Below are 24,313 nucleotides of genomic sequence, written 5' to 3'. Positions count from 1 at the left end.
AGAAAACGGGAAAAAGGAGGTCTCCTCATTCAAAAAAATCTCATTCAATTAACGTACTACAACATTGTTGCTGCTCGTCAAATTAGAGCCGTGAAATACGTCTCAGTGTAAGTGTCCCACGACCTGACGTAACTTCGTACGTCAGCCAAGGTGCTGCTCGTCAAATTAGAGCCGTGAAATAGGTATTGGATGACACCGGAGCTTCCCAGCAATTTACTCCGTGATCTACGACGCAGTTCTGATAATTTCCAATGAGTGAAATGTCGATCTTAATCGATCTTAGTGCGATCTAAAATGGGTGGATTTCTCCTTTTTTCCTCAACGAGCGGTAAGATGAAATAAATAAAAGTATTATATCCCTAACGTTTAATGTTCCGTACACCTACCATTGCCTCAAGGTAATCAATTGTTATACTCTAGGAACAAAACCAATAATATTAGATGCCATTATTTAATATTGTTTATCCATTCCATAAAGCTCGTTCATGAACATTGTCGGATGATTATTATTTATATTTCTTCCTGTAAGAAGCCGCTAAATTCCTATTGTATCTCACCTAAACTAAGACTATGCTCTATGCAGAATTTTAATAAATGTTGTATTTTCATTTAATGACAAGATGTCGAGTAATATTTTATTCTATTCGAATACAATAAAAATTATTCACATATTTTAGGTAATCAGCTTTTATCTGTCGCTTTCCTGATTTCAAGTAAAGCCTATCTTTAAGTTTAATCTATGGCTTCTTAATCACAGATTTCTTATTACCGATAAACATTTTATGCTGCCGATAGTTTTCATGAAAGATGACCGCTTTAAATCGAAGGGCCCATCTCTTCTGCAACATTCAGAGCAGCAATCCTGCGAGTGCGGCGCAGGCAGGGAATTAGCGCGTGGGTGAGACGCAGACCTCAATTATTGGTTCTGCAATAAACCATAATTGAGGTCGAGTCCGTGCAAGATTCAATTCATAGCTTCGGCAATTCTGGCTCACGCGCTTACCACTTTCGAAGAAAAATAAAAAAGTTTTTGATCATTGATATTATTTTGCCATAAATTTGTGAGTTGAATCAATCGACGAATGGTCTTCATTATTTAAGTTCATCAAATTTGTTTATTTGCCTAATATTTGTTTATTTTTTTATATCTTAAAAAATGTAGAGGATATATTTCATTGGTTAATGAGGTGTAAACGAAGTTGTAGATTTCCGTGGTCTGTTTCGTGAGAACTAATGTTCAGGTATTTTTAGGCAAGCAGGGCGGCTGGAGCTGATAATTAATCGGAAATTTTCTCCTTCAGGATTTCAAAGTCATATGAGTTACGAAATAAAGTTTGAAGGCAGTGCAAAGTTATATTTGAGCATCATTTAGATTAGTAGAATCGTGTCAATTTTACCGTTCGAACTTAATTACTATAACGCAGAAATTGCAGAGACTGACTACTTATGTTGCAGTTCACCTGTGCGTGACTTATACTTGTCTCTATCCTTATATCATTAATATCATGAATTGGGGACCACGATCATGAATACAAATTGCCTGCTATGAATTTGGAATAACAAATTTTTAGTATCGTCAAGGAAGATACCTCAGTGCATATTATTTGTGTATACCTTCTTTGATTCGTACGGCATGCCTGATCAATTGATTTCCGAAGTGTGGCAGCCCAATGAGCAAACATCCACGCATATTTCAACGCTTCTTCCTAAGACTTCGACTGAAATACATTCCATGTTTCCATAAATTGGAAGAGCGGCAAGGCCATAATTAGAGGAATTAATGGTAGCCGAAGACGCCATTACAGCGCTACCGTTTGTGTGCTGCGGCGCGTTGAAAACCAGCCGCGCTCACGGACCTCCCAGGAGACGTGTTTAGTGGCCTCGCAGCACCTCGAGCACAATTTAACATATATCATTAATGTCAGAGTCGCGTTCTTCTCAAGCGTCGTGGTAATGGTGGTCAACTCATTGATGCTCACAAAACACGAAGGAAGGGACAAATATTAGGTAACCATTGAATACGGTTTTTATATATTGAAAGCCGAATTACTGACGATGAATTATTACTTGAATTATTACTCACAGATTAAACGCGTGCTAGAGATTTCCCTCAATCTGTCATTTAATATAGCCGTTCCATTAATTAAACTCTAAATTAACCCCCAAAAAATCCTGGAAACCCTTTTTGTAATAGATGATCCTATATCCAAAAAGTTTTATGTATAATAATGCCTGTGGACATGAGCGGGGCTACAATAAAACTTAGTTGGACACACTTAAGAGGCCGGTTCAGCTCGGCCAGCAGCACAACAGGCGGGACTATCTGCTATGGGATTCTTCACTAAATTGGTTCGCTCTAACTTCACTCGTTATTGACGTATCAGCCTGAAAATTCGAATGCTACTTCAGCTATTTATTTGCAGTGCATGTGTGATGACAAAAATTGTCCAAGCTGTATTTCACAACAATACCACGAAAGTGAATTTTGAGCTTTGCCATTCAAGTCGTGTGCGACTTTTTACCTTTTATTTTAACCACAACTGTGTTTTAATGTTTATTTCCCACTGATCGGTATAGCTGGCATTTGGCAATTAGCCCCCTCGTCGATAGATTATTGTGACCAAAGATATGATAAAAACGAATCAGCCAAGTCAGGCAGTGTAGTTCCCTTAGAGTTACGCCAGCTTAGTTCAGGAGCAGCGGAGCAGTTGTCCTACCTTCCCCGTCAACCCGTCATGACAATAAATCTGTCGGAGCTTGAACTCATCACAAGTGGAGAAGGATGGGTAGTGGTGTAATGCCTTTCTCTTTAAAAGAATAAACGCTTTAAATCTTCTGTTTTTTTCTGTTCATACGAACAGTGTTTAAAGCACCGTGGTCGAAACGGAGTTAATAAATGATATACATACATTACATTAAAATACCGATATGAATTTTTCAATTATTATTACTGAGATTGTAAAAAATGATGATTTATATGATAATAAAAGGCAAATAAAAATACTTAATTTTAAAGCAAATAACATGAGCGATAAGCAAAATGATAGGAAGTATCATTGTAGAAAAAGTTGAAGCAATATCCATGAAACTACACAATCCAATAAAGTTTGTATTTCAGTATCGCAATTTTTAACTAAAGAAAATTTAGCATTGAGTTGATAAAATTTAGTTACTAATCATGAACTAATTTAAATAATCTCACTGTTCAATACGTTTTAGCGTTTCAAAATTGAAGTTACACACCACCTACACTCATAGCGAGATCCACATCCCGGATGGTATGTGTAGCTGCTCATACGGTGGGATAAAGGGTGAGAGGGCGAGGGAAACAGTTTCAAGAAATGTGGCGCTCATCAGGCTATTGTCTGTGACACTACCCAAGGAACTCCCACTGCCTCCCCACGTCCTATTAGTTGGGGGTGAGGAAGGCAAACATGCGGCTAAGAGGCAGCACTCGGTCATCTGTAGTCTCTCAAGTCGAAATAGTTCTCAATTCATGTTGAAATGCATGTAAGAATCCCAACAAGGTGGTAGTGTATGTGTGTATGTGTGTGTATGTGTGTGTATGTGTGTGTATGTGTATGTGTGTATGTGTGTGTAGGTGTGTGTGTATGTGTGTGTATGTGTGTGTATGTGTGTGTGTATGTGTGTGTGTATGAGTGTGTGTGTATGTGTGTATGTGTGTATAGGTGTGTGTATGTGTGTGTATGTGTGTGAATGTGTGTGTGTATGTGTGTGAATGTGTGTGTGTATGTGTGTGTGTATGTGTGTGTGTATGTGTGTGTGTGTGTAGGTGTGTGTGTATGTGTGTGTATGTGTGTGTGTATGTGTGTGTGTATGAGTGTGTGTGTATGTGTGTGTGTGTGTGTGTGTGTCCCCAGCGAGTGTAGCGGGTGTTGTTTTAAAGTCCCCAACCGTCGCTGGCCTCCCTATGAATTACCAACAGCTGAGTTCCTTTGATTCCAACCCTCCCCGCCGCATGGGGAGGAGGGTGAAGGGACGCCAAGCTTGAAAGCTGGCGGGAAACATTGAGTCGAGTGTTGGGACAAATTATTTGCAGTGTTGCAAGCACATTCATTGTTGCCAGCACCCTCACATTCATTTTTACCATAAGCTCTCCCTTTCATCATTAGTGCCGGTGTGCGAGGGTGCGAACGCATGCACACACTCACAGAAAACATCTGAAGATGCGACTGAAAAAAGTGTAGGCATTCGATACTCAATGTTAGTCATTTGCCTCCAGAAAGGTTTTTCACCTCACTGCGATTCGTGTCAAAATTTTCCCCGCTTTTCTGTTCTTTATGAACATTTTCAAAATTGCATGTACGAGATATTGGGAAAATATGGGTATTATGGCGCTCCAGCTACATGTGAGGGAGGAGTCTGTAAGTTTAAAGGGCCGAGTCGTCTCATTTACAACCATTCAACCATTCGCCTTTAGTTTGTGAGCGACAACCCTAGTGGCAAGATGCGTTTCTCACGCAAGCAATTGAAAAGTCCTAAACTGTGTCTTTCAGCAAGACGAATGAATAGAGGACGGCAGTTGAATCAATGGAGGTAAGAATCATTACTATTAGTTTTCACTTGTTCTGAAATTTGAATCGCATGTTTCACTGACGCCATTAGCGTTACTTATGTCTCTTCAGTCAGTAGCATAACTTCATTCAATGCTCTATGGTATAATTAGTGGCACTGCATGATGTCACTTGTGTTAGTTTTGTGACTTGAGCCTTTTTTTCTTTCTTTTCTGCGCAGAAAACAACAGAGGCTCCTGGAGAGTTCACATTCTACTGCCTCATGCAACAATATAGCCGAACAAATTACTCACTCAGTCGATTCGACGAACTATGGAGACGAGACAAGTAACTTAGAAATCCAGCCAAGAGCGCATCCACTTGCTTCACGTGATGCAACGCCTGCGTCAACGACCGATGTACTTGACACGAATAGTGACATTCTCGGACGCTTTGATCAAGCGCTGCAACAATTATGTGGAAGGAGGATGTTTGACGTTAAAAAACTATTTAGTGATTTGTGTAGAATGGCACTGCATAATACTAACATGTGTTCATTCTACAATTTTATTTTTGTAAAAGAAATACGACAAGGACTTTTTTCAAGCTTTTCATTTGAATGCAGTATCGAAATCGATTTTGCTCGGTATGCTGTTACGCAAAACGCAACAAGAAAGCTCCGAAAGATCACCTCAGCTCTTTAAATTGGGATGATAGTCCCGCAGCCATGGAAGCGGACATCCTTGTTGAAGGCTTCTCAACGAGTATTGCAACACACGGCTTGAAGTACTCGTACTTTGTTGGTGACGGTGACAGTAGCGTGTATACAAAACTGTTAACAGTCATGCCCTATGCACCTGATGAGGTAAAAAAAATTGAATGTCGAAATCACATCCTAAGGAATTATCAGAAACATTTGAAAGAAGATGTCTATCAATCTAAAGGAACCGCCAAGCTCGGTTCCGCAGATCAAAGACAATTGATCCAGGGACGTGCGAAACGCTTGGTAAATGCCATAAAGGGTGCAATCAAACATCGCAAAAATTTGACTGATACAACTGAAGCGGAAAGAATCGACGGGTTGCGTAAAGACATTTTGAACAGCGCCCGACATGTTTTCGGTGATCATACGATGTGTTCAATAACCGGCAATTATTTTTGTAAAAATAAAAGTGATTATAATCACTGTCCTGATCTTGAAAAAACTGGAGTTTTTCAGGCTATAATGAAAATACTAAATAGAGTGAAGGATCATGCAGAGAGTCTAGTGCATGATTTGGATAGTAACCGCGTAGAACATTATAACAGCCGAGTTGCCAAATTCACTGGAGNTTGTCATAATGACTTACTGATTTTAATTGTTATGAATGTAATTGTGAAAATAAAGATTATGGAGAGATAATCGTAATTACGTTTTGAAATATGAACGTAATTAAATTTTCAGCAATCAATAACTTCATTCCTTAAGGAATTCCTTTCCCACTCCTCCCTCCCCCCCCCCTCACCGAATTCCTGGCCGCCGTCACTGCATGCGCTGCCAGACGGAATGCCCTTCCTGCCGCTCAGATTTACACTCGCTGGCTGAGAAGCACGGTCATGGAGTTCGCCTCTCCTTGAACCGGCCTCTTAAGTTCATTAGTTTGAGAGATATTCCTTGATCATTGAATTTGGAAATTGGCCGTGAGACCAATCCGGCCGATAATTTGTCCGAGACGTAAACCCAGGAGAGGTTAAAAAAACAGGGACCATACTTTCAAAATTCGCTAAGTGAACGTAGGTACTTACGCTCTATTTTCTTGTCTATAATTGGTGAATTCTGCTTGATAGGCCGTCAATGATTGGCTGTTGAACTTACGATCTCTTAACTTTTTTGAAAGTATAGGCCCTGATCTGGGTGCAAAAAACCATCGCTGTGGTGCTGCACGTGTTGTGTACAAATCGTCAAACAAACGATTGAACTTCTGACTTCGACTTCGGACTACCGCCCCCCTATCGCCCTCTTCTTCCTTACCGCCCCCCAAAATCTTTTCACCGCCCCTAGGGGGGCGATATCGCCCACTTTGGGAACCACTGAATTAGTTCAACCATGAGTGACGCCACGCGGTATCACAAAGGATGAGTAGAATGAGTAAAATTTGATCAAATTTTGGTTTTCAAATACGACTTATCAACTTAAATTCATATATTACAACAGAGAAAAAGTATACTTGAAAAATTTACAGTTTTCATGGACAGAATAGACAAGGCCATGCAGGAGCATATGTTTAGTCTTCAATGCCTCGTATCCTACGGAACAACTGAAATCTAGAAGCGATTTTAAATCTGCCGTCCGTTGAAAAGATTTGATCAAGAGGCCAGTCTAGTCAAGAAAATTACAAGAATCGGCGACATGCATGCCTATTCTTCAGTGCCGAAGATGCTATACTATACTTTTTTCAGTATCAGATCGACCGAGGCTTTCATGAAACATGAATTTGGGAATTATTAGGCTTGTAGTGTAGAAAAGTCTTCATTGATCAGTGTTAATCAAATCGGCTGTTATTTAACTTGCACAATTAAAAAAATACATTACAAACCAACTGCGTTGACTGATTTTCAAACAACTCTCAAAAAGTGTTTTTCTTTACAAAGGCTGCTGCAGGAACCCTACTGAAATTCAATCCTACGTTATCGCCTAATTTTCTAGAGAGAGACTAATTTTTATTAACTTTATATTATGACTCGTCACAATTATGTCAGATATACCGAAGAAGCAGTTACGAAATAAATAATTTATTCATGACTATTAGTCTGTGATATATTTTTTTGTGTCCCGCCAGCGTATTGTACGTTGGAAGATACATTTAGGTTCATGAAATATTATTGTTTTTATGATTGTCTTGGTTATTACTGTTCATGTGAGAGCGTTGCAAGCCCTGATATCACCACATTGCATAAAACTTATGGCAATAATGATATGTGATTGCAGTGCATTATTCCAATGATATGTGAATGTAGCGCATCATCACAATGATGCGTAAATGCGGTGCAGTTTCGTTACGTGTTTTTCCTATAGTAATATAATACGATTGGATTCGCCTGCGTTGAACGATTGGACTCGCCTGCTGGACGAAAGGGAGACAGTGGATGCATTGTACCTCGATTTTGCCAAAGCATTTGACAGTGTTTCGCATGAGCGGCTGTTGCGTAAAGTGAAGTCCTTGGGAATTGAGGGAAACGTACTCCAATGGATCAGAGATTTTCTAGTAGGTAGACGACAACGCGTCAGTATTAACGGAACCGTGTCAGACTGGGCATCAGTGCGCAGTGGTGTGCCGCAAGGAAGCGTTCTGGGGCCTATTTTGTTCGTTGCTTTTATAAATGATCTGCCAGAAGTAGTGTCCAGCGTGTGCTCCATGTATGCCGACGACACAAAAGTTAATAATTCAGTGAAGGATGCGTCAAATAAAGCGCAATTACAAGATGATCTTGACAGTTTAGTTAACTGGGCTGATAAGTGGCAGCTACGGTTTAATGCTGACAAGTGTAAAGTACTTCACCTCGGGAAGAACAATGAACAGCAAGATTACAGTATGAGAAGACATGGTTGCAACGAGAGAGTAATGCTTGAAAAGTCTAGTGTGGAAAAAGATCTCGGAGTTTGTGTCGACAAGGAGCTAAAATTTTTTAAGCATGTTGAAACGCAAGCTAACACATCCAACAAACTTCTTGGACTAATCAGACGCTCATACGAGTTCCTAGGTGCAGAAACGATGAAGCAGCTGTTTGTTGCTGTCGTGCGCCCGAATCTAGAGTTTGGAAATGTTGTGTGGTCACCGAAATTTGAAAAGGACAAAAATTTAATAGAGAATGTTCAAAGACGTGCTACAAGGATAATTCCAGGCGTGAAGGGCAAGTCCTATGAAGAAAGATTGAAGATTATGAAGCTTCCAAGCCTCAGTTATCGACGTCTGCGTGGGGACCTCATTGAAGTATACAAGTATACTCATGGTCTATACAAGGTCCCCAAAGGATTACTAGAATTTGAAACAAGAACCAACACCAGGGGCCACGGCTAAGCTAAAAGACTGCGCTGCAACTTCTCCACGCGACAAAATTTTTTCTCGCTTCGAATCACCAACATGTGGAACAGCTTCCCCGATGACATCGTTGGCGCTCCAAGTATGAACGCGTTCAAGAACAGACTAGATAAAGCTATGGAAAAATATATGTTCAGATTTGAAATGCCTAGCTCCTTATCGAACCCGGTGGAAGTCAAATAGCTACTTCAAACTATCGACAGTCATGAAAAGATCCGGTCAAATGACACGATTTTAGATCTTCTGTGAACAAGGCACGAAAAGGAAAAGAATCAGCGACAGGCCACATCAGGCCTACGCTTCAGCGCCGACATCACTATGTTATGTTATAATAATATAAAATAGAGGTTTCAGGTTTATTAGGCCGTAGGCCAGTCGCCGATTCTTAACATCGCAGAACATCCATGCAACAGCTTGTTGCGGGCTCGAACTCGTAACTCACTGCTTCAAATTTTCTCTGCTTAACCACCCGACCTCTTTGCCGATTCTGACCAGAAACTGGCGCACAGAGACGGGATCGAACCCGCACGTCTCTGCTCCAATCTTGCTACTCTGTACTGCAGCAATTCTCGATTTGAACTTGGAAGTATAATTTGTTTCTTGAATATTGGAAAACTATTACGTTAGATATTTTGACTTGGTGTGTGACTTGCGCATTGTAACCTTCTCGTCTTCGGTGTGTATTCTTCGGTGAAATAGTTTTAATAATTTTTAAACATATAAATAATTATTGTAAAATTGTTTTTGTTCCTTATGAATAAGACCGATACTGTACACATGACACTGAAAGGAATTGAAGACAGAATTTTGAAATATTTTAATGTTCTGTAATTCAATATGTATTTTATACATTAAGGTAATTTTCATGTATTTCCTGCCTGTCTTTTTGGCCAAAATAAACTGCAAGCACAATATTCGTGCAGACTCAGACGGCGAAGAGCAGCGTGTGCAGGGACTTGCCGGGCACCATCAGGTTGGCGTAAAAGTCCGCGCCTACGCTGGGCTGGATGGAGACCGGCACCACTTCCTCAGCCCTGGAGGACCAACGAGTTATTATTTCGATAACTTAATGAGAAAGATAAATATGCGAAAAAAGGGTGAGGCGAAATTAGCACGGCGTGTCCATTAAACATGCGTGATCACCGTTTGGTTATGGACGACAGTAAAAAATTACCACTTTTATTCTGATTAAAAAGAGAGAGTCATTATTAACAAAATACATTATTCATATATGCCGAGTAAACAGCTGCCAAGTAAAGATGTTAGTTTCACGCGTAGGTAACCTGACATATTTAAACCCTCCTTTTCAGCTCCGATGCTGGTGATTTTAACCACTCGACCATCCCGAGCTAAAAATACAGCTTACATGTTCAGGATGACAGCCACGACAGTACCGTCAGGCTTCACGAATGTCGCCGCTCTGATTTGACTTTCGTCCGAGATGGATCTATCGACGGCCACGTCTCCAGGGAGAACAAATCTACTGAAATGTCCCATGGCGTAGAACATGGGCTGTTTGTAGAAAGTGTCTTCCGCCTGCTCATGCAGAATTATTTATTCATTTCTTAATCCTGGAGAAAACTCACTAATATGCTATTAGCTCAATAATGAGTTGGTAAATCCTAAGCACCATTTTAGTTGAGCCTCGATAGAACGTTAAAAACATACTGATGTTTACTTGAAAACGAATTTATTCGTTGATAGTGTGTTATTAATTGTGATCCAGACGGAAATGATATTTAACAAGTTCAGACAAAAATACCTTTAAAAACAACTGATCCTCCTATTATGTTTTAGAACTGCCATGATCTTTCTCGGAATTAATTATATATTTAGAATTTAAGAGATGACCGAGGTTCATTTCCGACATCTCCGTAAGTTTAAAAAAGTTAATAATGCACTTCTTACTACTTATAAAAAAAAGAAATCTGGAAGTAAAATGTCATATTACTGATGTCATGCATCAGCTCACAGCGTTGACGATGACAGGGGAGTCCACAAAGTTGCTGACCCAGTTCGGCCCGCCCTCCTGGTCTAGAGCCATGTTCCAGTCAACCCATCCCGTCGAATAGTGAGTTACGTCCTGTGGTAGAGTGCCACATCAGCTTTCAACATCAGAATGAATTAAATTCTTTAGATTTCATGTAAAATGTCCGGACCCAGATAAACTGTTTCATGATTGGCGAATATATTTCTTCAGTTGCGCTGTCCAAGTTATTCTTGAGTGTCATTCGAATTCTAGAGCTGTGATGAATTAAAAACGGAGTAAATGGAAATCAGGGTAGCATTTTCCATATGTTTTTTCCCATGTATAAAATTAATATGCGCACACATAACCACTCACGTCAATGATGTTCACAACGTAATTTTGTGCTCTCTGCCAGCTGCCAAGCTCCACTCTGTTACCGGGAGCAGCATTCCATCCTTCACAAGACTCGGTGTATAGCAAGAACTTGTCGGGGAAGAGGTCGTGGGTGCTGGTCAGTCTGTCGGGGTAGTCGTTGTTGTCGGAGTACCAGTGAACTGCGATGCCGTCAACGTACTTGTATGTCTCTGGGTCTTCCAGTATCTGATCGAAGACAAAGAAATATGCATAGTTGTCAAGTTGCAGAAGTGAGCAGCATTTTAAATCATAAGTTCAGCCAAATAATCATGAATAATTCGATTACTAATGGCTCAATGTGCTAGAATTATAAAACTATGATTTATTTAACTATTTGCAAATGGATAAACCTAGTCCGTCACTATCGAAAAAGTATTAAATGACACCGCAAAAAGAATGATTCATTACATCCCTCTCGTACTTTTCATAAAAATCGCATTTCATTGCATTTAGATAAATTAAAATGATCGCAACTTACGGCCGCAGGATAGTCAGGCAGGAACTCCCGGTTGTGGTCCAGCACCATTATTTTGACGTCGTCGTACCCGGCGTCTACGAATGCTGGACCGAGGTTTGTCTTGATCCAGTCGCGCTGATCTTCCGCTGTCCAGGCGCACGTGTTCCACGGCCAATCCTGAATAATGCAATAATAAATTCGTCCATTGAGTAAAATTATTAAACTGCTTCAATAGTTAATTGTAACGGAACAATTATCATTTTCTGTCTCCGTAATGCATGTAGAGTTACATGGAACCTCTGTAAATGAACATGATCCAATTGTAGAAGCAAATGTCCAATGTTGCAGTCCAGCACAATTTTTTCAAGCCATTGAATGCAATGATTATATGTATTGAATTTCGGTAATTACCAAGTTATTTTTACTTTAGAAACAGATATTCTAGTTTATAAGATCAAATTTATTAAAAAAATGTAAATTATACCAGGTGGAACAGGCTGTACATATGAAAGTTCAGGAACACTTACTGAAAATCCCGTCATTGGTTCATTTTGTGTGGTAATGCCCCATATCGGGACTCCCTCTTCCTCATATGCAGAGATGAACCTGACACCGAATGTTTCATTAGTAATCGAATCGCTGGTGTTCTAGTGTCTGTATTTTAGGATCGAGACAATCATACAGGCAATTAATGCTACGAAAATATTCGTTTTAGCGAGGATTGTAGGGTCTATATATACCTAGTGTCCAATTTGAAATTTCAATATCCATGCATAAGAACGCGTTTTAAGTATCCTCTTTCTTTAGTATTTAAATAAACGTGCGTTCCGAAATAACCACTCTCCAACAGAAGCCACACAATCAAATAACTTCTAGTTCTAAATGCCATGCGTGCTGCAACATACGAAATAAAATAATTTATATTCAAACGAAGTAAAATTTTTTAAAGTGAACGGAACTTTTGACTTTGAATTGAGAATTGTGATTAGAATTTTGATCCTTTAACTTGATATCTGGGACTCACTTGACCAAGTAGTTGGAATAAGGGCCCCACATCTCTGTCAGCAGACTGCCTGAGCCGTTCGCCATGCCATTTGTTTTCATCCACGCCGGCGGCGCCCACGGCGAGCCGAAGAATTTCAGGTCGGACGTTCCGCTCACCAACTCCAAGGCCCTCTTCATGAACGGCAGCTGGAAGTAATTTCAACATCTTCAACATTTGGTCCACGAATAAAAAATGTACAAAATAAAGTGACATGACTTTAAATATTTTAAAATCACATGAAATGTCACACTGTAATTTTTATTCAATTTCACGTATGATACGGTGAAGAATTGACGCACCTTGTACAAGTAATCTTCTTCGGCGAGGGCGAAGTTGTCGAGGTTGACGTCGCCAGGGACGTCATCGTAGGAGTAAGGCCTGGTGGAGAAGTCCGACCCCGCGATGGGCACGCGACAGAGGCTGTAACGGATGCCTTCAGGAGCGAAGTAGGAGCGCAACAACGATTCCTGCGTCTCGGCGCTGAGCTTCGCTACGTTGAAGCCCGTCGAGTCCGTGAAGGCGCCTCCGAACCCCATCATCGTCTGGTAGCGAACGCTTGGGTCGACAGTGATGGTCACACCTGATGAGGAACTACTGGTAAAGCATCTGTGATAAGACAATCGTCTGTGCTGATTGGATAAATTATATTCCACAGTTGACCAACCATAAGGGAAAACAACGGGGCCTGATTCACATCGGTTTCTTTTCGGAACGTCCGAGTTAACTACTAAATCTTTCCAGCGCCTGTGGTTCTACAAGCAGTTCAGCTTGACTGTCCTAGTTTATTCAGTTGAATGTACATGTGTTCAGTCTGCAACAGGCACGCACTCACCACTGTTCTGTAGGGAGTCCATGGTCCCTAAACCGACAGCGAATCTGTCGCTGTCCTTGCTGGACGAGACGATGGTGAAGGAGGACGTGTCGGCCGGAGGCGGCACATCGCCTATGTAGTCGCAGCTGCTGCCGCTGCACACGCACACGAAGCTGTCAGATCCGAAGGATTGCTGGTTGCACTCTTGAGCACCTGGCACATCGTCGATATTCTGTTATTACTTTAGAGAAGATCTAATAGCCAGGGCTGTTCTTTTAAGAAATGTCTTATTATAAATAAATGTCAGAAATGTCTATACTCTGACAACAAAATTTTTAATTTTCTGATGATACGTTAAATGTATACAGTTTCTCGGAACGTATTTTCTAAGTCATACCTATATGGTGTTTCTCGAAAATTATTCTTTGTGTGCCTTAGAAATTATAATAAATATTATTTAATTTAGTATGTAATTAATTTACTCCAAATATGAATGCGTTCAAGAACAGACTAGAATCTAGATAAAGCTATGGAAAAATATATGTTCAGATTTGAAATGCCTAGCTCCTTATCGAACCCGGTGGAAGTCTAGTAGCTACTTCAAACTATCGTCAGTCATGAAAAGATCCGGTCAAATGACACGAGTTTAGATCTATGAAAAAGGCACGAAAAGGAAAAGAATCGGCGACAGGCCACATCAGGCCTACACTTCAGCGCCGACATCACTATGTTATGTTAATTATGAATTGATATGAAATTAAATTAAAGAGGCAATTTTATTAATGATGTGAGATCTTCACTCTCAAATATCATGTAGAACGACGTATGTGCGTGAATTTAAATATTAAGTTACAAATTCACATTATCGCCAGTGATGCGGCAGTTATTATAAAAATGAATAATCTATTTATTTTAATTTTCGATTGAGCAAGAATTATTTTAACTGTATCTACCACTGTAGCTCGTCACTATACTCACTGGTATAAAATGCCAGCACTGCAAGATAAAACACTACGAGTTTGACAGCGAAGAAACGTCGGCTCGCCATGTTGAATCTTCTTCGGTTGGCCGTCTTGTAATGTGTGCATGGTAAATTATATTGCAAGGCTTCGGAGCCTCGCAAAAGGCGCTTATCAGACCTCAAGCATATGCTAGGTCCCACGTATTGAATGCTTAAATATCATTCTATGTAGATTGTAGGCTGCCATGGGCCAAGGTGCAATGATTTATCGTAATATGAACGATATTGTTTCGAGCCAACATGAGTGCAGTTTCCAGGGAGCGCAAAATAAAATGCGAGGAAACACTTTGACTCTTTAATAAAATTGCATACGATATGCTATACAAATATTCCTGGGCGAGATATATACAATTATGCACCGTTGCTGCCTTGTCATATGAGGGTTGCGTAACGTTAGAAAGTTAATAATTTCACCAAAATATTATTTAGTGGAATATTTCAATAGCAATAAATAAATTTGATCTCTTGAAATGGAAAATTGTTCAGCTATATCTACAGTGAATTTAACTTCTAGTTGGGTCGGGAAAGAGTATTTGTGAACGCACATATAACAACAACATTACTCAATCAACTCAACTTAGTGATCAATTTTTTTGCAACTGACTTCATTTGATTTGAAATGAACCTAATTTTAACCGGAGTAAATTTTTGCTCACGTACCGATGACGGCACGACGTATTTATAAAATTGTCGACACACCGCATGTAGTGCAGTTGGACTCTCGAACAACTTGATCGTCTTTCTCGATGTTTTACTCGATATGAGCAGCCTGATTCGAGGTTCCGGCTGACGTAATTGATTGCCTTCGATCCTAAAATATAGACACTAAAATTTCACTTCGTATAAAATTCGATACCGTTTCAGTGAGGTTCCCTGTGAAGAAGACATGCTGATAACAGTTCGAATCCGGGCATTTACCCTCTTCAGGGTACAAAGTCAAAAGGTTTCAGCGAGTTGGTTTGATTTGAAGCAGAAAGAGGCGAAACACTTTACGTCTAATCCAAGCCAGGAAATGACGCAAACAAACGCACACTACCAAATTTTGTCATTATTATGTCAAGGCAAATAAAGTAATGATGCGCACCAATCAAATAAACAATATACCGCTCGTTACGATGACCGTATTGTCGCCTGAGGGTTTCGAATTTAAGCGCTTTATTTTCAACTGGTAGGTAGTTCTGATAAAGATCTTGTACCTAATATTTAGTCTCATGTCGCGTGAATTAGGGATTCTGGATGTTTTCATTAAACTTTCTGGAAGTTTTTGTTTCAAATAAATTGTCTGGCAAAAGTCTATGAATAAATTGGTAAATTTCACTGAGGGAATATTGGCTTGATGCTTTTCGTTCAATGGTCACATAAATACATACAATTTGGCGCAAAAATCACAGGATATCATCATCTCAGTACATATTGGATACATATATTTTAATTGGTTATCACAACTAAATGATATCGTCTGCCGATGAAGCATATCAGAACTAATATATACTACTGCTTTATCACAGAAGATAAAGATTGCGGTCTATCTGCTAAAATTTATTAAAGGATTTTGAGGGTTAAAGTTAGCCACTTAGCAAACCCTATCTAAATTATATCAGTCATCGCTGATGGGAAACCTATACACAGGCAGAAAAATTAACGAGTCGTATTGTCCAAATAGTGATATCAATTTTTGCCCGTATCACTCACACGTTCATTAGGTACCGCGCTAGATTTGGTCAAGATTGCCCTTACAAACACATGCAAGGGCAAATATGTATCGCTATTTGAACTAAGTCTTTTTCATTTCTCATCTGTCTTTGCGATCAGCTTTGAGCTCTAAAATATTGTAATGCCACTAGAGGTCTTCATATTATTTAAAGAATTATCAGTAAGTTCGCACTATCGAAACCATCAGCAGGGATGTTGGTGTAATATTTTTTAAGTAGATAATACTCTCATAAAATCTTTTTTGGAAAATTTAAGTAAACTCGGAAAGTATGTGTTTATTGAAAATTAATCATTCTGAACGTGACAAATATAATAAGATTGTGTCCTAATTATTCAACTTTATCAATGCAGGGTCCACTGAAAGGCTCAATATTAGTTTTGATAAACCATATTTTGTTGCGGAGTTAGATGGCGAAGAGGAGAGTGTGCAGAGACTTCGGAGGGATCTCCATGTTGGCGTACATGTCCACAGCTGGGTTGGGCTGTAGTGAAATCGACACATTTTCTTCGGCCCTATAGTGGACAATGCAGGAAAATTGTTGAGTTGGTGAATGAAACAAAGGGACGTGCAATTTTATAGACTTTAAAAATAATTGAAAGCTCTTAGATGATTGAGGAGGGCTGAATCCCCTAAAAATTTGCAGAACCATTTTACACGAGGTGCCTAGACAGGTTGTTAATAAGCGACGTTACTGAATGGATAAGAGAACATTTTAGCAACTTCTACATTATACACGTTTTGTGACGTATATGAAGCAAGTGAGGCGCTGCATCAAGTTTTCATCGTCTAAAAACCGTTAGTATTGTAAGATATAGCAATAAAAATTTCGTGAAGGGAAGAGTCTAACGCATTATACTCACATGTTGATGAGCACGACAACAACTGTGTTATCCGACTGCAGGAACGTCGCGACTCTGATCTTGCTTTCATCGGAGATCCACCTGCGAACTGCCACGTCTCCAGGGAGCACGAATCTACTGAAGTGTCCCATGGCGTAGAACATGGGCTGTTTGTAGAAAGTGTCTTCCGCCTGGAAAAATCAAGTTGTTGAAGAATACTTAACAGATATTCGCAAGTAAAATCGGGCTTACATTTTCGTAAAAACAGTCATTTACTCATACCACGAGCGAAAAATATATCTAAATAATCATATCCGTTGGTGTGCGACCAATATATGTATTATTTCTTCCGAAAGTTCATTTGTTTGCGTGTTTGAAGGCCGGCAAAGTAAAATATTCATTGGTTATTGAGTGCGTATAAAAGCTACTTATGTCAATCGAGGTATTACCTACAATTGAAACGAAATATAAGAAGTGGAATCACGAGGCAATGCAAATTGGACATGGAAATGTGAGTTACAACTTTTATTAACATTTTTTGATTTAGAAATGTAATATTTGTTCATGTGTAGAAGACTCAACATTTTCCTACATTGAAAGGGGATCTAAATTAGAATTATATGTAAATGATAAATATGAAAGGGTTTATTCTTGTTAACATTATTTATGTTTGAAAGTTTGCAATTGATGCAGAATAATGGGATTCGGGTTAAACGAATTTCAAATAACCGGATTCTCAAATCTTGAATTATGCATTTCGGTTAAGCTACTGGCATTATGAATGAGTACCAATACCGGACTTAATTTCATTATAGAGGCGGAGTATTCTAACGTCGACTTCACTTCAAACTTGTTTTAACATCTGACGCAACTTTAGCAACGATATTATTTTCGTTTTAAGATTTGGCTGATTTCAGTTTTTGGAAACTTTAAATATTTATACAATTTCGTTGCCAAACAATTATCATAAACTCACCGCATTAACGATGATGGGAGAATCAACAAAGTTGCTGACCCAGCTTGGTCCTCCCTGCATGTCCAGTACCATATTCCAGTCCACCCACCCGGTCGAGTAGTGAGTCACGTCCTGAACACTCATGATGAATAATACAGGCAGGCCTATCCAGGCCTATTCTTTAATGCCGAAGATACTATACTAATACATCTCCTTCATCGTGAATAGACTCGAATAATGGAATAAACCTATTGTCTCTCCGTGCCATATGTTAAAAAATTACGATTGTATTAATTATATGTCAAAGATTGCCATAGAATTATTGTCCATTCGTATATATTTTACTCACGTCAAGAATGTTGACCACATAGTCTTGTGCGTGCTGCCAGCTGCCGAACTGGTTGTTACCGTTCCCATCTTTAGCTAATCCATTGCATGACTCGGTGTATAGCAGGAACTTGTCGGGGAAGAGGTCGTGGGTGCTGGTCAGTCTGTCGGGGTAGTCGTTGTTGTCGGAGTACCAGTGAACTGCGATGCCGTCAACGTACTTGTATGTCTCTGGGTCCGTCAGTATCTGTCCATTATGAAAAATGTTAAATAAAAGTTAAGGTTTTAATATTGAAAGTAAAATTAGAATTTGATGGATATGTTTATTCCATATGAACAGTATAAATGTCAAAATGATGGGTTTAACAAGATGAACATAATTTATAAATGTGTGTTCTTTCCAACATGAGATTTTATTGGCATGCACGGTGAGCCAGACAAGATTGTAACAATGTGAAGCAATTAAGCTTATGACATTACAGGGTGAGTAGGAACGTGACCAAAGTTTATTCATTTTACTCACGGCCGCAGGATAGTCAGGCAGGAACTCCCGGTTGTGGTCGAGTACCATTATTTTGACGTCATCGTACCCGGCGTTTACGAATGCTGGACCGAGGTTTGTCTTGATCCAGTCGCGCTGATCTTCCGCTGTCCAGGCGCACGTGTTCCACGGCCAATCCTGGTAAATATGTTAAGATAGATAATCATGTATAAGAATTAAATTTTACCTCCCGTGAAGGTTGTTTAAGCAGACTTATTTTTGCCTCATTATTTACTCACGTAAAATCCGGTCATTGGCTCATTCTGAGTGGTGACTCCCCAGATTGGAACGCCTTCGTTTTGGTATGCTGATATAAATCTGGGATAGAAAGAATTGTAGATGCACCTAATTTCAATAACTTATGAAGCAAATCAATGATTTTTCATTTAGTTTTTTATAACAGATGTATCGTATATTTTGAAATAAAAAAAAACTTGTCTTCTGCGAATTGCAACAAATGAGCGAGGTTTCTCTAAAGTTATTCAGCAGCCTATCACTCACTTGACAAAGTAGTTGGAATAAGGGCCCCACATCTCTGGCAGCAGACTGCCTGAGCCGTTCGCCATGCCATTTGTTTTCATCCACGCCGGCGGCGCCCACGGCGAGCCGAAGAATTTCAGGTCGGACGTTCCGCTCACCAACTCCAAAGCCCTCTTCATGAACGGCAGCTGGAAGAAATTTCAACAGCTTCAACATTTGGTCCACGTATAAAATAAATATCTAAAGTAAAGTGACATGATTTTAAGTATATATAAACCAAATAAGTGTAACAAAGATAATTCCAGGCTTGAAGAGCAAGTCCTATGAAGAAAGATTAAAGGTTATGAAGCTTCCAAGCCTCTGTTATCGACGTCTGCGTGGTGACCTCATTGAAGTATACAAGTATACTCATGGTATATACAAGGTCCCAGAAGGATTACTAGAATTTAAAACAAGAACCAACAATAAAGGGCCATGGTTATAAACTAAAAAACTGCATCGTAAACCAACCATGCAACCCAACCATTTCTTCTCGCTTTGAGTCATCGACATGTGGAACAACCTCCCTGCTTACATCGTTGACGCTCCGAGTATAAATGCGTTCAAGAACCGACTAGATAAAGCTAGCTATGGAAAAATATATGTTCAGGTTTGAAATGCCTAGCTCCATATCGAACCCGGTGGAAGTCTAGTAGCTATTTCAAACTATCGTCAGCTCCGGAAAGATCCGGACAAAGGACCTGTTTTAGATCTCCTGTGAACGAGTCACGAAAAGTACAAGAATCGGCGACAGGCCACATCTGGCCTACTCTTCAGCGCCGACATCACTATGTTATGTTACTATGTTATGAAATGCTCCATTACGCTCGTTATTGATGTCACATATGAAATGGTGAAGAATTGACGCACCTTGTACAAGTAATCTTCTTCGGCGAGGGCGAAATTGTCGAGGTTGACGTCGCCAGGGACGTCATCGTAGGAGTAAGGCCTGGTGGAGAAGTCCGACCCCGCGATGGGCACGCGACAGAGGCTGTAACGGATGCCTTCAGGAGCGAAGTAGGAACGCAGCAGCGATTCCTGCGTCTCGGCGCTGAGCTTCGCTACGTTGATGCCCGTCGAGTCCGTGAAGGCACCTCCGAACCCTATCATCGTCTGGTAGCGAACGCTGAGGTCAACGTTGATGATCACCCCATCTGCGGCGGGTTGCCATGTATATGAAGCAGTTTTGAAATTAAATATGCATTTGTACGTAGGCAATGTATCTATCAACACTCAGGTATAAAAGGAGCTTCACAAATAGCCGAGGTAGGTGTTATCAGAATCGCTCAAAAACCTGCGCCCCTAGTGCGCCTTATTATCTTGCGCATCAATCTTCATTTGGCTTCAGCTTTTAAATCTTGTCACTGAAGAATCCAGAAATAATTTGACGAAATAGTACAGCTTTTCTAAACTTGAATGAGTCACCTACTCGTGTTTTGGGTGGGGGACAAGAGTCCTGAGTCAACGCCAAGTCTGGCGTTGTCCCTGTCGGTGGAGACGATGGTGAAGTAGGATGGGTCATTGGGCCGCTGTGCATCGCTCATGTAGTCGCAGCTGCTGCCGCTGCACACGCACACGAAGCTGTCTGACCCGAACGTAGCCCTGTTACACTGCGCATCTGAGGTATAGATACAACGCACAGAAAAATAATTTAGATGGTAAATTTTCAATATCTTTACAGTTACTTGATTAAAGGAGACTAATGAAAACATTGACTATAATGTACGAACATATATAGCGAATTAAGAATGTCTATTATTACATACCATTCTCCTATGTCATAGTAGTACGTACTCATTTCACAACTACCACTATTATACAGATAATTTTTCTGTGTTCACAATAGATCTTATATCTTTATTCAGATTGTATTACTTTAGAGTATTTATAACTCACAAGCAAGCTGCAGTAAAACTGTCCCCCAGACGAGTTGGAGCAATGTAACCTGGAGTCGCCCTGCCATCGTGTGCCCGCTGACCGTCCGTTTAACAGGCGAGCTTGTGAGTGGCCGCTAACCTTCTTATCTGTTGACGCAGTCTCAGGATGTCGGGGACGAAAAGCATGCAGATTGTCAGCTGGCGTGAAGCAGGTGTCTTTTCTCTGGTAAACATGTTGATCAGCCAAGGTTCTTTATGGTTTCAAATATTTCAAATTACTCTTTAGCTGCAAAATGACAGAAGTAGATTAGATATAATATGATATATATTATATAAATATAATATAATATAAATGAACGGAAAAAATCTGGTGTTAATATTGGGTTTTGATTTGTTGATGTTAAGTCGAGGTAAGTTTGTAACTGCTTCTAAACAGCACGAGATACAGTATGTGTTTACAGCAATGATTTATACCCTTTCGTCATCTGCCAACCTGACATTGAACTGTTATCACGCACCATACTCCACGCACCATACTCCGCGCACCATACTCCACGCCCCATACTCCACGCGCCATACTTCACGCACCATACTCCACGCACCATACTCCGCGCACCATACTCCACGCACCATACTCCACGCGCCATACTCCACGCACCATACTCCACGCAACATACTCCACGCACCATACTCCACGCAACATACTCCACGCACCATACTCCACGTACCATACTCCACGCACCATACTCCACGCACCATACTCCACGCACCATACTCCACGCACCATACTCCACGCACTACCAATTTTTAACACCAATCGTCCCTGAACCGAGGGCAAAATTTGGCGATGCGTGACTTTTGCACGCGCCTTGGTCGGCACAAATCTACTTAAGCCTTAAATTTATTTCATTTTTTGTTTACCTATTAAGTATCGGAAATTTGTTTTCATTGAACTGTTGCACTGAAAGTCGCAAAAATGTTAATAAATGTATAAGTTTGGCTGTTTTTGCCCTTTTTTTGGCAGTTGATTTTTTCGATTTCTCATAGCACTCTCTGGCAGCCCTGGCTCAGTCCAGCCAGTCACCCTACTCACTCTTTTCAACTAACCATTTTTAGTTGCCAGCTTTGTTAATTTTCATCTATTATTAACGCAAACGATAGTTAGGGAAAGCTTTTCATTTGGAAAAAAAGGACTGCATGAATCTCGCTAAGTCTATTCCGTTCAATCACTCCAATTTGGGCTGACTTTCCACTGAAATGGAGTATAAACCTATAAATGGTCATTAACCTTAATCCAACATATATTAAAAAGATTCATTTGCATGAGGTACTCATATTAGTTATTATTAGTGGCCATAAATAGCAAGCTAGCCGATAGTTTTACGTCAAAGAAACTTCAAAAATTATCACGTATTACTGGGGAATTATTTGAGTTCAGCTCATTCATCTGTTCGAAATTTAATAATGCAAGTAAAATAAAATGGACGGCTTAACTGCCATAGTAAAGAATAAAACTTGATTGAGCATGAGAGGTAGGCCTAACGGTATTAATTATCTGTTGATAATTTAAAACGGATATGAACTGCACGAGTAATTCAGACAAAAGTTCTTTTTAAAGGTATCCAATGATTTCTAAATCATTCAATCAGAAACTTCGACACTGGAATTGAAAACCATAGAATATCTTTCAGACACAGTTATGTCGTGGAAGCGCAGAACTGCCGATGATACTGTATGTGCAGTATAGCGGCGAGATATGTGCAGAGGGGCGACTCGAGCGGCTTTGACGGTAAATGGCAGAACGGGTAAAGACCATCTTATAGAATGAAAAGTTATTTCCCAGTGTTTGGCCAATGTGATGTAGAAATTACGCGACGACATTCTGACGCGCTATGTTCATTCTGTAGTCGTAAGCAAAGGAGTGCATGTGTGATATCCTTATATAATAAGAACTGGCTAACATTGTTATAGAAGGATTTTATTGTTTTTCATATATACCTCTCCATCCACTTCTAGAAGTGCGCCTTCACGCAGTGCATTGCGAAATACCGTGTCAGGAAGAAATTTTACGATTTTCGCTCTCAGTTACGTTGCTCCAGTCTTTGTAACTTTGATATTATTATATACATTGGTGACCTTGTTTGATAAATTCTCACAGTTTCCGCTCATATTTGCTATAAATTGTGTCTTATAAGTTTTTAAGTTGCTTTGCCTGTATAAAATTCTTTTTGTTTTCTCGCCTTATAAATTCCTTCGCGTGTTTGATTTTACTATTTTTTTAAATACTATGTTGAAGCGTGGTCTAAAAACCATTTCCAAAGAAGATATTATGAATTTTATACCTATTATTTTGTACATTGAAATTAATATTTACTCATACATAGACTAATAAAACGGAACAAAAAATTGTAAACGCTGTATTATGTATAAGCTTCATTTGGATCCTAATAAACGCTAAAACCGCTCTAAATTATTTTTTCAATTAACTTTTCCGTGCACCTCGAGGTATTCATTACGATTTAAACTTCATTTTATCCTTCATTTCATTCATTTTGAAAATGAACATGTTAAAACTCTGTCTGCCCTATTTACGAATTAGCTAGTAGAACTGCCGTTAGGATTTGTAGTGAAACCGAATTTATTTGCGCTTTCCGCAGTAATGGACATAAAACTATACAGAATTTAACAGAAACAGACGCACATACATTACTACCGCTTTCTGGCTTTTGCATTTCGCAAAAAGTAAGGTTTGTAGTTAATCTGTTATTTGTCCTTTTTAGCAACATTTCCAACAGATGTGTTGTGCCAAGCTACTTTATTGAAAATGTGTCAGCTTGCTGAGAATTGGTTTGAGATTGAGGCGGCGACGCTTTATGCCTGGTATAATTCAAAAGCGGATTATCAGATGTTATGTTCAAAATCTTAAACTTTAAAGCATAGTGGCAAAGCAGAAAGTTTTTTAGATTCTCCTCCAAGTTCAATTTCAAGTCCTATAAGTAAACCAGAAAAGTATCATGGATACCAGCATCATCATACATAAGATATTGGCTTAAATCTTGGGTGTAGGCCGGTATGGAATACTGGGCAGATTTTTCCGAAAACCGCGGGTAAAAATAGGCTATTCAAGTGCGATTTTCGAAAACCGCGGGTAAAATTTATCGTTGTCCAGGCTGTATTATAAAACCGCGGGTAAAAATTTACTGTTCACGGGCAATTTCCTGAAATGGCGTG

At 39.7% G+C, this 24,313-nt stretch overlaps 2 protein-coding genes across 2 annotated transcripts; both read right to left on the bottom strand.

Moving 5' to 3' along the window:
- Positions 1–9,471: 9,471 nt before the first annotated feature.
- On the bottom strand, positions 9,472–14,385 carry LOC108669715 (lysosomal acid glucosylceramidase). The gene is made up of 10 exons (XM_018157120.2): positions 14,268–14,385; positions 13,311–13,502; positions 12,778–13,058; positions 12,458–12,624; positions 11,961–12,039; positions 11,455–11,610; positions 10,938–11,162; positions 10,566–10,676; positions 9,960–10,129; positions 9,472–9,627 (listed from the first exon to the last, which is right to left on the bottom strand). The coding sequence occupies exons 1-10, from the start codon at positions 14,335–14,337 to the stop codon at positions 9,519–9,521; spliced, it is 1,560 nt and encodes a 519-aa protein (XP_018012609.1). The 5' UTR covers positions 14,338–14,385; the 3' UTR covers positions 9,472–9,518.
- A 1,898-nt stretch (positions 14,386–16,283) lies between these two features.
- On the bottom strand, positions 16,284–21,204 carry LOC108669716 (lysosomal acid glucosylceramidase). The gene is made up of 10 exons (XM_018157121.2): positions 21,102–21,204; positions 20,635–20,823; positions 20,076–20,359; positions 19,188–19,354; positions 18,926–19,004; positions 18,669–18,824; positions 18,168–18,392; positions 17,840–17,950; positions 16,885–17,054; positions 16,284–16,536 (listed from the first exon to the last, which is right to left on the bottom strand). The coding sequence occupies exons 1-10, from the start codon at positions 21,166–21,168 to the stop codon at positions 16,428–16,430; spliced, it is 1,557 nt and encodes a 518-aa protein (XP_018012610.1). The 5' UTR covers positions 21,169–21,204; the 3' UTR covers positions 16,284–16,427.
- Positions 21,205–24,313: the final 3,109 nt, after the last annotated feature.

The sequence above is a fragment of the Hyalella azteca genome, unplaced genomic scaffold (genome assembly GCF_000764305.2).
Source record: "Hyalella azteca isolate HAZT.00-mixed unplaced genomic scaffold, Hazt_2.0.2 contig14476, whole genome shotgun sequence".
NCBI classification, from domain to species: domain Eukaryota; kingdom Metazoa; phylum Arthropoda; class Malacostraca; order Amphipoda; family Hyalellidae; genus Hyalella; species Hyalella azteca.
Note: the sequence above shows the minus strand (reverse complement) of the source record. Positions and strands in the feature narration are given on the sequence as shown.

Bases quoted from the DNA above. Each gene is read 5' to 3' on its own strand.
- LOC108669715 (XM_018157120.2), bottom strand. From the start codon at position 14,337: ATGGCGAGCCGACGTTTCTTCGCTGTCAAACTCGTAGTGTTTTATCTT. The intron at 13,503-14,267 runs GTGAGTATAGTG...ACGATGTGCCAG, and splicing joins AGTGCTGGCATTTTATACCA to GTGCTCAAGAGTGCAACCAG. The intron at 10,130-10,565 runs GTGAGCTGATGC...CTGCATGAGCAG, and splicing joins CCCCTGTCATCGTCAACGCT to GCGGAAGACACTTTCTACAA.
- LOC108669716 (XM_018157121.2), bottom strand. From the start codon at position 21,168: ATGGCAGGGCGACTCCAGGTTACATTGCTCCAACTCGTCTGGGGGACA. The intron at 18,825-18,925 runs GTGAGTAAATAA...CATATTTACCAG, and splicing joins AGCCAATGACCGGATTTTAC to GATTGGCCGTGGAACACGTG. The intron at 17,951-18,167 runs GTGAGTAAAATA...ATGAGTGTTCAG, and splicing joins ATGTGGTCAACATTCTTGAC to GACGTGACTCACTACTCGAC.